This window comes from Rhineura floridana, chromosome 1 (genome assembly GCF_030035675.1).
Source record: "Rhineura floridana isolate rRhiFlo1 chromosome 1, rRhiFlo1.hap2, whole genome shotgun sequence".
Classification (NCBI taxonomy): Eukaryota; Metazoa; Chordata; class Lepidosauria; order Squamata; family Rhineuridae; genus Rhineura; species Rhineura floridana.
Genome location: NC_084480.1, coordinates 173,532,972 through 173,548,643, shown reverse-complemented (window position 1 = coordinate 173,548,643; position 15,672 = coordinate 173,532,972). Strand labels below are relative to the sequence as shown.

The 15,672-nt window shown below is 41.0% G+C and overlaps 1 protein-coding gene and 1 pseudogene across 1 annotated transcript in view; both read left to right on the top strand.

Annotated features, from left to right (window-relative positions):
- Window positions 1-10,002: 10,002 nt before the first annotated feature.
- Window positions 10,003-15,672, top strand: part of LOC133365089 (protocadherin beta-16-like) — a 93,903-nt gene continuing 88,233 nt past the window's right edge. The window contains exon 1 of the mRNA XM_061586419.1: window positions 10,003-12,426. Coding sequence (XP_061442403.1) covers window positions 10,003-12,426 — 2,424 coding nt within the window. The remainder of the gene's footprint in view (window positions 12,427-15,672) is intronic.
- Window positions 13,863-15,027, top strand: LOC133375576 (protocadherin beta-1-like; annotated as a pseudogene).

The window sequence follows — 15,672 nt, the reverse complement described above, 5'->3', positions numbered from 1 at the left end:
GACTGTTATTACTCTACAGTTACTTTTGGATTTTTTAATGCATAACTACATTATTTGCACATTTATTAAACAGGCAGAAGTCAAATTTTGACAAAAGGAAAAAGCATGTTGCAATCATCTGCTGTCTTTGTTCAGTGAAAACGCAAGAGATGTGCTTGCAACGTCGCACAAAATCTGTGCAGTTCCGGTTTTGGCCATTCTGTGTCACTGTTGGTCAGCACTGTGCTGAAGATGAGCGAAGAATCTGCAGGAAAACAAGAGACAGTTGGGAAATGGCGACTGGGCTTGCGATTCAAATCATGTCTGCTTGATTCCAGGCCCTTTCAAAAAAAATTTTCATGTACCATAGAAAGAACCTGACTTTCCCCCACAATAAGAGAAAGGAGCCAGAAGAAGAACACTCCTGGAAGAAAAGGTAGGGGCTTTCTTTTACTTTGTGCAGTTCATTTTCTCTATGATCTCTTTTTTAGGTCCTAAAGAATCTGGGAGGATTTGCTGTCTGGACCTTTGCTTTCTTCACTATGAAACATATGCAGATGACGTGATGATAAAACACAAGATTATTTCAAGAAAAAAATATGGTGAATATTATAAAGGTAATATTCATTGGATTAGAAATAAAAGTACTGAAGCTATGAGGAAAATATTTATTTATTTATTGAAATGAAACTGCCTGATTATAGACACTGTTGGACAGATCTACAGTTTGAGTAGCCTTCAGTGTTTAGTCATTCATGTGGAGAAACCTGCCCCCAAAATACAGGCAAAATGAAGACTTACTTTATCAAGAATCATCACATTTGCAATTTGGACCATGGTAAAGAGGTGGATGAAAATGGAAGCACAGTGCTAACCTAAGGAAGAGAGGGATAAACAGCTAAACCTGAAAAGCTGCACAACAGCTGAAAACGACAATGAAACTCTGGTGTTATATTTTTGCCAAAGCAGCAGGATGGGAGAATAACTGGACAGATATTGCGATGACACAATGTGAATGAAAAGCATAAATAGAAGATCTTAGGAGGCAGTGTCAGCATGTGTGTGTGCAGCTCTTGCAACTGGATAGACTGCCCAAAGTCTATCATGAAGGAACACCTACATTTTGCAACATTTTCACTGGACATTCAGGAATCAAATGACATGATTAATTTAAATACATGAGTCACCATTAGAACTTCTTTTCTTTTGCTTTTCTTTCCCTAAATATCGCAAAGCTCGTCACAGTTATATCAACATACTTGCCCTTCCATTTATGGAAGTAATACTATATCCGCTTAAATGCTGCTAGTGGTGCTGCAGCTGAACAAAGATTAGGAATTGAGTTCTACTGTGCTTTGGGAAATAGCTGACAGGGCACCTACCCAATTTTCTCGTGGAAAAGTTATTTGATGCATACACAGGAACTAACAATATTCAGACCAGAACCCTCACCACTAATGAACATTTTCATCTGGATATATAAAGTTCTAGTTTGAGCAACAAATTTGTAATTAGCAGTTAAGTATGGAGGAATGAGCAGAAATGAACTGATTTTCCCATCTACATAAGGGGATTGCTGATAAAGGACTGCAATAGCTCATGCACATGTTAATGATCTGGGCAACAATGATAAGCCATCCCCCCTGTTCTAGACATATTGGAATGGTACTCTGCAAACACTGGGCAAGAGATACAATGTAATGGACCCAGTTTTAATACCCATATTGAAGATATGGTTGGAAAGTTTGGCATTTGTGGAAAGAGCCAGATATAAAATTGCAAAGAGCCCATGACATCTGGAATCCATACAGCAGGGACAAGTGCTAGCAATGGATCTGTTCAAGGTTAGTGGCAAGCAGTGAATTACTACAGTTACTACTACTTTGACATAACTACAAAGTACATTTGCAAGTGCTGTAATATATCACACCGAGGCTATACTTGCCAGTTTGGGAGTTATGCTGATTTAATCTTCAGATAATCGACCTCAGTACACATCAACAGATTTCCACATGTTTGCACAAGACTGGAGGTTTATTCATGTCATAACAAGCCTATACCTTTTGACAATGGTCTAGCTGAAAGATATGTGAATGCAACCAAACAAATGCTAAAAAGGCAGCCAAAGGACAACACAAGGAAGTGTACAGGGAGAACCTTGGGTCATCCAGTGAAGCTGAACAATGAGGGATTCAGGATGACAAAAGGCAATATTACTTCACACAGTGCATAGTTAAATTATGGCATTTGCTGCAAGAAGATGTATTGATGGCCACCAAATCAGACAGATTTAAAGGAATATTAGGTAAATTAAAGGTGAATAAGGCTATCAGTGGCTATTATGAATATATATTACTTCCATATATCATGATTGATTGATATATATTACCTCCAGTAAGTCTCTGAATATCACCAAGCAGAAGACTGCTATTGTGCCTATTTCCTCTCTGTGGGCTTCCCCATACACATCTTGCTGGCCACTGTGGAAAGCAGACCACTGGAATAAATAAGTCTTTGGCCTGATCCAGAAGAGCTCTTCTTATGAGCACAATCCATACCTTACTAAACTAAACCAAACCATTGGAACACTGTGCTAAAATCAGGGATTTTGCCTGTTACCGAGGTGTTCCATCTTCTCAACTCTCCAAAAGTTTTGCTTCACATGTGACTACAAAGCAAGGGCTTCGGCTTCCATGACTGAGGAAGCAAACCATGGTGTAGTCACTGGCTGCTATCCCAACGAGGAATAAAATGTGGACTCATTATCTATACAGTGCAAAGACTCCAGGTAGGTATCACAGGTATACTTTTCTATATGGTCATTCATTAACCCTGGTGAGAACAAAAGTAAGCATTGTCTCTTTGAGTAAACAAATCAGCCATTCTTAGCATATCTTGAGATTGGGATCTTTTACCTTAAATGTACACAGAGCCTCTTTTGTACTTAGTACTTCTTTACTAGGCATTCATGGTCAAGGCTGATCTGAATTTCGGCTCCTTATTCAGTTCTGCTCATGGTGCCCACCTTAAACTATCTTACCTCTTTTCTTTAAAGTGCTCACCTTTTGTTTTAGGCAATTTCTTCCTTTGGGGAACCTTTAAAAGTTTAACCGTAATGTAACCATAAGTAACCATAACGTTCAGCCTTTGTGGGATTTCACTAAGGATAGATTGCTCCCCTTCTTTGCTGCCTTTACTCCATACGCTAGCCTCGTCTCCATGTTTCAGAACCCTAAAGGGAGCACGGAGCCTCACGCTTGCCTTTAAAGCCATTTCCCTATTTTTTCCACCAAATTGCGACAGTTCAGGTGAATTCACATTGCTTGTTTGGGAACTGCACTGTGCTGTACTTATGAACGCCTGTGAAAGCTTGCCTGTCTTTGGTCCCCCGTCATTGTTTTCTTTGATATTTCTAGACAACCAAAGAAATCTTATTGTCTATGAGTCATAAAGTGTTTAAGAATTCATACCGAATTCATACTGAACTGTTTCAAGAACCTTCAGACTCATAAGCACCCAGAAAAGTACTTACATCCTTTATCCCATCTCTGGAACTGGTAATTATTAATGCTTCAATCCTCTCAATCTTTATTTACAGTCAACTGACCACAAATATAAAACATAATTCTGGGAGTTATAAAATAAGACTACATAGTAACACAGGATACAACGAGCAACAAACTGGATTATATAAACAACTCAAGTTATTTAATTACTGTTGGCAATCATACAGGGTCTAGTCCGGATGGCCAAGTTCAGGAATTTTGCCACTTGCTCAGTAATTGCCTAATCTGAACCCTCAAGTAAAACAGTCAAAAGGGACTCAAAAGAACGGCCTGGAAAAGACTGCATAATAGGGTATAGTAGGTCTTTTCTGGCCCCTTCATAATAGCTACAATTAAACAGGATGTGTGAAATACACTCCGTCATTATCACAGGGGCAACATCTGTTGTTTCTTGGATTTTGTTTTGTTTAGAGGGTAGGACATTAAATTGAGCCAAAGAGAATGCCCTCCTATACTTGGGAATAAATAACCAGTTTAGGTAGGGCATCAATCCTTCTGTTCCCCTCTTCTTTCCCTGGTTTTGTTCTTCACTTTACCATTGTGCAGCTCAAATCCATGTCCTTTACATTACACATTTCTCCAATGTGCTTAGGCCTCCAGAACGAAGCAAGTTAAGATGTTGGTCCAGGCAAGATTGCATCCGAATAGGCTTTGCATGCATATTAAGCACTTTTCAATTCCGTAATAAATTAGAGACTATGCTGTATTGCTATTCCCATCCCCCCCTGCATTTGATGCGTGTGGAAATGTCTTCATGGCACACCATGACTCTAAGAACAAGATGATGATGATATTTATTAGTTGCTTTTTTCGGAATGAAACTCAAAGCGACTTACAAAAAACAATCATGTATAGCCACACCTGTCCCAGTACTCATGAATAAAAAGCGCTGATCTTTCAAACAAGCAAAGGAAACCTTTCTATGACCAGCTGATGGCAAACATGCCCACTTGGACTCCCACAAAGGCCCTGACATTCTGGTTAAGCGAAAAGAAAAGGCAACACATAATCAAACAGCATTTCCATTAGACAACATAACCATGGACAAATATGTGAAGTCCAGCCAGTGTTTCAAAGATTATGATAAATGCTGATGTCAGTGTGAGCAGAGTTATCATCATCAACAGTCTACCCTTTTCTCTGATTGCTCCAGAGATGTGCTGTAGTCAGACACTGTAAAATCACAGTGCTCTGTCCCTTCAAGTACAACTCAATCCAGGCTACTCTCTTCCCCTATGCCATTAGACTAAAGAGACACTCAGCTGTAGATGTGTGCTTAGAGCCCTGCCATGAAACTATATATAACCCTATTTAATTACGGATGGGGTTCATTGCCTAATTCCAACTGCTTGTATTCAGATAGTCTTTTTTTTGCTCCCGCTTGCTTGGGCACTTGCTGATTCCATCTGCTGGTTATATTTTTTGGTGGCGAAAAACATTTGCGTAATTTTTAACGTAAATGCTCATGTAAATTATCACGGGTGTTCCACTTGGTTTCTCCCCTGTTTACATATCAATGAGGCAGATAATCACCTTTGAGTCTGCCTCTTGCCTCAGGCTAACTTATGCTTAATGATTCCCCTCCCTTTCGCTATTCGCTATTCTTCTTTTGTTTGCAGTACTTTTGATTTTTTACTGTTGAAAACTTGACCACCGCCACTGCCTATTTTTAGCGTCTTTTCTCCTGCTAAATTTTACACTTTCTTAATAAAAAAAATTAAAGTAACAAATACTTTTTATCAATAATGATCAAAGCCGAATGAATTTGCTTGCTGAGTACTAGTAGCAGCTGAGTGTCTGCTGTGCTGTGTGCAGTATCCATAAAGTTAATGGATGTTAATGGCGACGGTTATCACATCTACATATGAATGCATCAACTTAGAGGAAATTATGAAGATAATTATGTAAAATAGGGGGAAAGTTTGAAAAATAATTGTGCTGATTACAGCCTCAGCCCAAAGCAAGAAATCAGTGCTGGTCCAAAAAGACAGCGGACTGTCGGATTCAGAGGAAATCCGATACTAAGTCTGATTTAGTGGATATTCTCCCTCATCCCTATGTTTAATAAACCTGTTGCTTTACCAGCATCTGTATGGAGCTTGAATTAGTAATCAAGCTCCAGCAAACCAATGGAGCATGTGGCTTCAGTCAAGTGCTGGCTGTGTCTGGGAAGCAGTAAAAGGGGACAAACACCTAAGACTCACATCTAAGAGAATTCATACTATTAATGCAAAGGGTCAATTTTATATACAAGATAACAGATCAACAGGTGGCTGATTGACTAACTGTCACATTATATTGTCTTAAAACCAGGGATAAAAGATCTGCCCATTTTGGTTCTCTCTGTTTCTCATTTTCTCAATCTTAAACTCAGTTCTCCATATTCCTGCAGCAAATTGCAATTAATTTTTTCCCCATGAAAATTCTCTAGCATTTTAGTGTGAATTTATCCTAATAAGCACATTTTTGTAAGCAGTTTTAACTAATGTACATTGTTGCAAACCGTTTCTCGTCATATCATGCATTTTTGTATGTTATTTTCACTCATATATTTATTTTTGTGCACACTTCCCCCTAATATATGCATTTTTGGAAACATTGTTTAGTTGGCAAACTGCACTGCAACCTTTGAATAAATGTGAATTTTGAAGGATGGCTCCGTTTTGGTTTTCATATTGTTTCTGAAAGTGCGAATTTGATAGATTCAGCTTGAAATGCAAACTGAATCAAATTTCTCACCCATCCCTAGTCAGTTAGTCAGTGTGTGAAGAAGAGGACAGAAGAAGGAGCAAAAGCAGAGCTGGAAGCTGGAACCAGGCAGAGGAACACCAAGGCTCGGGGAGCATCACAGAAGTTAAGAGTTGAAATCACTGGTTGCAGCTGAGGTCTGTGAGGGAAAGCTTGTTGGCTTTAAGCAAGCTTGCATGCTGCTCCCTTTGATAGGGAGATGTTCCCTCTAGTTGATTCTCAAAATCCGCTGTTGTTACTAAATACTTCTGCTAAGAAATAGGACTACATACAGTTCCTATTTCATTTTTAAACCAAACAGGTTATACGGCCCAGAGTAAATTGAGAATTAAACCAGATTTCTCGGGATTTTATTTTGAGTATTTTTAGCGTGTCTGTTTTCCCCTTTGCTCTGTATCAGACACTAGTTTTTAAAGAGACTTTTGGACTGCTGTGCTAGATTTCTCAGAAGAGCAAGGACACCATGTCCAATCTCTCATAGATATGCCAGTACCCACATACAGAACACCAGTGACACCACAGACATCTGCACAACCTGATCCGAGCCTTGAGCAGGAAGAAGAGGCAGAGACTGCAGAAAATGAGGCTGAAGCTGAGGCTGAGAGAGGTACAGACGCAGATGAGAATGATGAGATGACTGGACTGGAAGATGCTGCAGAGCCAGACCAGATCCCAGAACAGGCTCCTAGATGCTCAGTGTGAACCAACAAGGGTGTACCACCTCCACGCCTGTCCTACCTCACAAAGTCAGCGCTACCTAGCGAACCATCAACTTGGGAGGAGATTAAGCAGATACCAGCATCCGAGGCTGCTCAGTGGAGAAAAGCTGCTGAGGAGCAGATGGATGCACTGGACAAGAATAAGACGTGGACCCTGACAGAGCTTCCACCAGGCAAGAAAGCCATAGGATGCAGATGGGTGTTCAAGGTGAAGCAAGATGCAGGAGGAGAAATTGAGTGCTACAAAGCAAGACTAGTTGCCAAAGGTTTCCTGCAGAAATACGGAGAGGACTATGATGCTATTTTTGCTCCTCTTGTCAAACACAGCTTGATAAGAATGCCACTAAATGTGGCAGCCTCCAAACAGATGCACGTCAGGCACCTCAATGTGAAGACTGCTTTTCTGCATGGAGAAATAACAGAGGAACTGTATATGCAACAACCTCCAGGGTTCGTGAATTAGAAGCAAGCACATCTTGTATGCAAACTTAAAAAGAGCTTGTATGGACTCAAACAAGGTGCAAGGGCCTGGAATGAAAAACTAGACAAAATGCTCAAGGAGCAAGGCTTCAAGCAAGGTGAGGTAGACCAATGCCTGTACACCAGAAACAAAGATGGACATTTGACTTATATCTTAATTTATGTTGATGACTTGACCATGGCGACTCAACAAGATCAAGACTACAGAGAAGTTGTACATCATTTAAACAAATAAGTTGAAATTAAGGAATTAGGCACTGCAACATACTACCTAGGCATCCAGATTGAAAGGGAAGCAGATGGCTCCTACCTACTCAACGAAAAGCAAAAGACTGTTGATCTTTTAGAGACTCTAGAACTCAGAGATGCCTATCCTGTAGCAACGCCCATGGCAACAGACTTTCTTAAAGACAATGATGTGAACCTTTACCAAATAATAACAAGTACAGAACAGCAATAGGGAAGCTTCTGTACTTAACCACAAACACCAGACCTGACATAGCAAGTGCAGTAGGGATCCTATGTAGGAAAACTAGCACACCCACACAAAAGGACTGGATTGTTGTCAAAAGGGTAGCTAGATACTTGAAAGGAACTATGGACTTTAAGCTGAGATTGCCAGCTAATAGTGATCCAAAACTTGTGTGTTACATTGACTCTGACTGGGTTGGAGACAGTTCAGGCTCCAAATCAACTAGTGGCTTCCTGTTTACATATGGAGATGGACCTATCTCCTGGGCTAGCCACAAGCAAGATATAATAGCATTTTCTTCCACAGAATCTGAATAAGTGGCTGCTGCAGAAGCATGTAAAGAAGCCATTTGGCTTAACAGATTACTAAAGGAATAAGAGTGCAAAGACCAATCCAGATGATGGAAGACAATCAGAGTTGTATTAGACTTTCTCAGACTGAGAATCACACCACACACTAAACATATGGGGATAAAGTACCATATTGTGTGAGAGTTGACAGAGAAAGGATTCATCAAGATGAACTACTGTCCAACTACAGAAATGACAGCGACATCTTGACAAAACCATTGCCAAGAGACTGTTTCCAGGGACTTCGGGTCAAGATGAGACTCTTGGGTTCTTACATGCCAGCTTGTGGAGGAGTGTTGGGTTTAAGCAAGCTTGCATGCTGCCCCCTTTGATAGGGAGATGTTCCCTCTAACTAATATTTGGGGAATATCTCTATGTATCTGTTTACCATGATGAAACTTCCTTAAAGGGTGGGGTTATTTACCTTCTTCCTCCTCTTTGGCCGGGGATATTGTAGATTCCTACATATCCATCATTACTGAGCTTTAACCTCTAGCAGAGGCAGCATGGCAGATGCTCTTCCAGGAGCATCATCACCAAAGACTAAAATGGACTAAGTCTTCTACTTTTTCCATCTAAGTTAGAGCCTATGTTTCTTGAACATATGAAAGGTCGTGAGTAAATATTCTTTATACTTTTTACCTAAGAAGATTGTCTCTGTTGTTTTTTGTGTCTGAAGGAAAAGTGGGGTGGTTGATTCTCAAAATCCGCTGTTGTTACTAAATACTTCTGCTAAGAAATAGGACTACATGAGGCTCCTATTTCATTTTTAAACCAAACAAAGCTAGTGTCCCAAGAGGTAGTGTTCAAGAGAGTTCTGAACCCAAGAGTCAGCAGGGCTGCTGAGTGACTGAGGAAGCAAAGACTGATGGACATGGGTAAAGACCACAGCAAGAGTCCTCACAGAAGCCTGAGAGTCTCCAGAGGGAAGTGGTTGTGGACCTAAGCAAAGAGTACAAGTATAGTCCTTTGTGCCTAGACTGATGAGTGTTAAGTGGGCTGGAAGAGTTTATGAAAATAAGTTTAAATGGGAAAGGAGCTGAATCTCTCAGAGCTGTCTTCTTAAAGAAGCAATAACAATGTAAAGATCAACAGATAGTAACCACGCAAGCAAACATCACTATCTGGTTTTATTAACTGTTTTTAAAAAATAAAATATAATTTGTGTTTTACTTTAAACTGGTGTCTGTGCTGTTTTGTATCACGTTTATGGTGGGTAAACTGAGGGGTATATAATTGACTTGGTATTTAGATACATGGTAGCAGTGGTAAAATAAATAAAAGGTTTATCCTAAAGTAGAGAAAGCAAAACACTAAGATTGTGCAAGCCCACCCCCTTCAAAGTAACTAACTAGTGTGGGACATTGGGATGCTTTAGCGAAATATTACAGACTATGCAAGCTGCTATATGAGTTATATTGAAGTTCAAACACAAGGTGGTGCTATAACACAACACAGATGATATATTAGTGAGCAGCTGCTCTCCCAAAGAACTTGTGGCCATTATACAAAGGAATCCCAAAGAGAGAGGGAACAGATATTTATTTAGGCAAATCTTTCAAAAGATCACAATGTCTATTCAATAAATAAATAAATATAGCAAAAAGATTTGCCTTGGGGACATAACAGACAAAAGGACATCTTACCTACCTCGTTTCTTAGATCTGACTGGAAGTGAGGCTGGGAAAATGGAAACACAATTCAGCAGAAGGCAAGTTTTGTATTTTTTCCTCTATCTATGTGTGTCTGTAGCAATGTGTGAGTCCATAGTCTATTCAGTGCCAGAGGAAAAGAAAAATGGGTCTCTGGTGGCTAATGTGCTGAAAGATTTGAAAGTGGATGTAAAGGAGCTGTCTGCTCGGAGAGCCCGGCTGGTTTCTAAGCGCCCCAAACAGTATTTCCAGCTGGATCTGCATTCTGGGGATGTGATATTAAAGGATAAAATAGATAGAGAATCTCTGTGTGGTCAGAATGACCCTTGTGTTCTACTTTCTGAAATTGTGCTGGAAAATCCATTGCAGCTGCATAGAATCGAAGTTCAGATAGAGGATGTGAATGATAATTCCCCCAAATTCTCTAAAAATCAATTCATTTTTGAAATACCTGAGCAGACTCCCATGGATGTCCGATTCCCTTTGGAAAGAGCAGAAGATGCAGATAAAGGAGAAAATACTGTCCAGGACTACATACTGAGCCCTAATGAACATTTTAGGCTAGATGTACAAAGTCACAGTGATGGTACCAAATACGCAGAACTGGTACTGGGAAAACCATTAGACCGTGAGGTGAATCCACAGATTGCCCTAATTTTATCAGCTGTTGATGGAGGGATCCCCAAAAGAACTGGGACAGCTCAAATAATCATTGACATTCTGGACAACAATGACAACGTGCCTCAGTTTAGTAAACCTTTGTATAAGGTGAAACTAATGGAAAACAGTCCATTGGATACGCTGGTCACCAAAGTTGAAGTAAGTGACAAAGATTTTGGCTCCTATGCGGCTATCACCTATTCCTTCAGCCAGGTAGGAAAAACAGTACTAAAATCATTCAGGTTGAACACATTAGCTGGTGAACTTACTGTTTCAGGGATAATTGATTATGAAAAAAATAGAAATTATGAGATGAACGTCAGAGCCACTGATGGAGGGGGGCTTTCTGCTTACTGCAAAGTCGTTGTGGAGGTTGAGGATGAGAATGACAATGCCCCAGAGGTGGCCATCACAGCCATCACCACTCCCTTACCTGAGGACTCTCCCCCAGACACAGTGGTGGCCCTCTTCAGTGTCACAGATGCAGATTCTGGAGACAACGGCAGAACTGCCTGCACCACTGAGACAAACCTGCCCTTCATATTAAAACCCACTGAGAACAATTATTACCAGCTTGTGACGCAACAGCCTCTGGACAGAGAACAAGCCTCCGAGTATAATATCACCATCACAGCCACTGACCGGGGCTCTCCCAGACTCACTGCAACAAGAATAGTTCATGTTCACATCTCAGATGTCAATGACAACCCTCCAGTTTTTGAAACAACATTCTATGGAATGCAATTAAAAGAAAACAATATTCCAGGTCTCCTGATTGGTTCGATCCATGCTGTTGATCTGGACACAGAGCAGAATGCCAAAGTGACATACTCTCTTTTGCCTGGGAAGGTCAGTGATGGCCCCACATCCTCTTACGTCTCCATCAACTCTGAGACGGGGAACCTGTATGCCATTCGGTCTCTGGATTATGAGGAAGTAAAAGATTTCCATGTGACTGTGAGAGCTCAGGATTCAGGTTCCCCTCCACTGAGCTCAGAGTTGATTGTCCGAGTTCATATCGTGGATGAAAATGACAATGCCCCCTTCATCCTCTACCCTCTTCAGAACAGCACTTCCCCATCAAACGACCTGGTTCCCAGGGGGGCCGAGGCAGGCTACCTGGTCACCAAGGTGGTGGCTGTGGACAGGGATTCCGGCCAGAACTCTTGGCTTTCCTATCAGCTGCTGAAGGCCACAGAACCGGGTCTGTTCGCTGTGGGGGCCCAGAATGGAGAAGTGAAAACCATGAGGCCAGTTAGCAGTCGAGACGCCTTCAAGCAGAATCTTATCGTTGTAGTCAGAGATAATGGACATCCTCCCCAGTCCTCCTCGGTAACTCTGAGAATTCTCCTAGTGGACGGCTTTTCCGACCCTTACATGAAAAGTGTGGATCTTCCTAAGGATGAAGCAGTAGAGGAGGGAGACCCCAGCCTGACTATGTATTTGATCATATGTTTGGCTGCCATCTCAACTATTTTTCTCATTTCCATAGCTGTATTTACTGCAGCCAAGATTCAGAAAAACAAAAAGTTCATAGGGAATTATAACTCTGCACCCAATCTCCCTGTGGGACCTAATTCTCACGAAAACTGTGTGGATTCTGGTACCGGCTCACTATCTCGGGGTTACAACTACGAGGTATGCTTAACTGGCGGGACTCTGAACAGCGAGTTCAGGTTTCTGAGGCCCTTATTTCCTGTTTTCTCTGTGCGGCCTCCTAACACTCAGGTGAATCCAAGGGGTTCAAATGATTCTGAAGGAGTCCCAAGTCATGCTGAGGAAAATCAACATATGATTCAGGTGAGAATATTGTTTGAATCGTTTGTATGTAATGACAGTTTAAATCCCTGATATTTGAAAATCAAATGATGACTGTGATCTATGGTTTGGTCCCATTGAAACAGTGAGGTCTAAGCTTGCATGCAGTGGGTTACAGCAAATTGGAATGAGGTTTGAAATGGTTCTTTGTTTGGTTCCCTGTCTCTGTATTCTCATAGCTTTATTCCTGTCCATGTACAGAGGATTTATTTTTATTTATCTTTTTGTAAAATTGTAGGTACAATAATATCGCACACATCTGAGTCTTGGCACCCTCTTCCTGTTCATCCAAAAGCTGAGACAGATAGGAAGGTAGTAGATTGTGAATCTCCAGCCTTTTGCTTCGGAGGGGATCCCTGAAGAGTCTTCTCTTTTTATGGTTTGCCCTGCTTTGATATTATTTGCCTAAGGAAAAGAAAAGCAGGCCTCAGGTTGCTTACATGAGGAAAGATTTGAACTTGGAACGGAATGCTTTTAGCTTGTAAAACCACTAAGCAGCACCTGGAATGCAGTATTTTGCTCTGGGCATATACTGTATTGGTAAAATTGAACAAAAATCCTTGTGCAGCTCTAGTGATACTTATTTGCTTCTGTCTAAATTTGTGCTAGGAAACGCCTTAAGAGTGCTGTAGTTTTGAAATATGGTTAGAAGGTGTAACTTAATAATTATGATTCTAAATTCTCTTAAAAAATGAATTTCATCCTCTGAATACTCTGAGGGCAGTTTAAAAAAATGGTTGTAAACTGACATGTAAGACAGCTATTCAAATGGAAGGGCAGCCAAAAAATCCACTAGATTAGTGTAATCCTCCCCTGCCCACCTTATGTTAGTATTGGATTCATAATGTATTATTAGGGATGATGGGTGATGTTTCAGCTGCATAGTTAACATTAAAAAAACTTAATTGTATGACATGTCATCTGCCAGTATAAGAGAAAGATGTCTAAATTTACCAGAGTGTCTTTTAATACATGTATATTTCATTCTTCATATCAGACTGTGGAAGGTTTTGCAATCCCAGTGACTGAATATGTGGTGCTCTGTCAGTTGGTTCCAACTGACATCATGTAGGTAATATTATATATATGTTTGTGTGTGTGTAGGCTGGTAAGTGGAAACATTAATGGGAGTTGTATCATAGTTCAAACACAAGGTGGTGCTAATACACAACACAGAACATATCAGGGATCAAGTGCACTCCCAAAGCTGAAGCTACTAGACAAAGGAATCCCCCAAAGAAGGGAAGCATATCTTCATTACAATTATATTTTCAGTAAAAAGGAAAAGGCCAGTGCATCAATTTTAAAAAATTAAATACAGTTAAGGAGACATTCGCCTTGGAGACACGACAAACAGCAGGAAAACTTAGACAGATCCGTCTTCTGATTCAGCCTGACTGGAGGTGAGGGCTGGGACAATGGAGATACACAGAAGGCAAGCTTTGTCATTTTTTCTGTATTTCTGCATGTGTGCTGCAGTGTGTGAATCCATCCTCTATTCAATGTTAGAGGAAAAGAAAAGAGGGTTTCTGGTAGCTAATGTGCTGAAAGATTTGAAATTGGATGTAACGGAGCTCTCTGCTAGAAGAGCCTGGTTAGTTTCTAAGAGCTCCAAGCAGTATTTCCTCTTGGATCCTCATTCTGGGGATGTGACATTAAAGGATAAAATAGATCGAGAGGCTCTGTGTGCTCAGAATGACCCTTGTGTTCTACTCTCAGAAATCGTGCTGGAAAATCCATTGCAGCTGCACAGAATTGAAGTTAAAATAGAGGATGTCAATGATAATTCCCCCCAATTCTCTAAAAGTCAATTCATTTTTGAAATACCTGAGCAGGTACCCATGAATACGCGATTCCCTTTGGAGAGAGCTCAAGATTTAGACATAGGACAAAATGCTGTACAAAATTACACACTTAGTCTCAATGAACATTTTAGACTGGATGTGCAAAGGCATAGTGATGGGAGCAAATATACAGAATTGGTATTAAAGAAACCGTTAGATCGTGAGGTGAGTCCACAGATTACCCTTATTCTGTCGGCTGTTGATGGAGGGATCCCCAAAAGAACTGGAACAGCAGAAATAATAATTTATGTTCTGGATGCCAATGATAATTTCCCTCTGTTTGGACAATCTGTGTACCAAGTAAAAGTAATGGAAAACAGACCATTGAAGACACTGGTTATTAAAGTTGAAGCCACTGACAAGGATGTTGGTTCCTATGCACATATCACTTATTCTTTCAGTGAAGTGCCAGAAAATGTGCTCAGGTCATTCAACTTAAACAAAAATACTGGTGAACTTACTGTTTTGGGGATAATTGATTATGAAGAAAACAGTAATTATGAGATGCAAATCAGAGCCACAGATGGAGGAGGGCTTTCTGCTTACTGCAAAGTCGTTGTAGAGGTTGAGGATGAGAATGACAATGCCCCAGAGGTTATCATCACATCCATCACCAGTCCTTTACCTGAGGACTCTCCCCCAGACACAGTGGTGGCCCTCTTCAGTGTTACAGACGCAGACTCTGGAGACAACAGCAGAACTGCCTGCACCACTGAGACAAACCTGCCCTTCATATTAAAACCCACTGAGAACAATTATTACCAACTTGTGACGCAACAGCCTCTGGACAGAGAACAAGCCTCTGAATATAATATCACCATCACAGCCACTGACCGAGGCTCTCCCAGGCTCACTTCAACAACAATAGTTCATGTTGAAATATCCGATGTCAATGACAACCCTCCAGTTTTTCAAACACCATTCTATGAGATGCAATTATGGGAAAACAATATTCCAGGTCTCCTAATTGGTTTGATCCATGCTGTCGATCCGGACACAGAGCAGAATGCCAAAGTGACATACTCACTTTTGCCTAGAAAGGTCAGTGATGGCTCTGCATCCTCTTACATCTCCATCAACTCTGAGACTGGGAACTTGTATGCCATTCGGTCTCTGGATTATGAGGAAGTAAAAGATTTCCATGTGACTGTGAGAGCTCAGGATTCAGGTTCCCCTCCACTGAGCTCAGAGGTGATTGTCCGAGTTCATATCGTGGATGAAAATGACAATGCCCCCTTCATCCTCTACCCTCTTCAGAACAGCACTTCCCCATCAAACGACCTGGTTCCCAGGGGGGCCGAGGCAGGCTACCTGGTCACCAAGGTGGTGGCTGTGGACAGGGATTCCGGCCAGAACTCTTGGCTTTCCTATCAGCTGCTGAAGG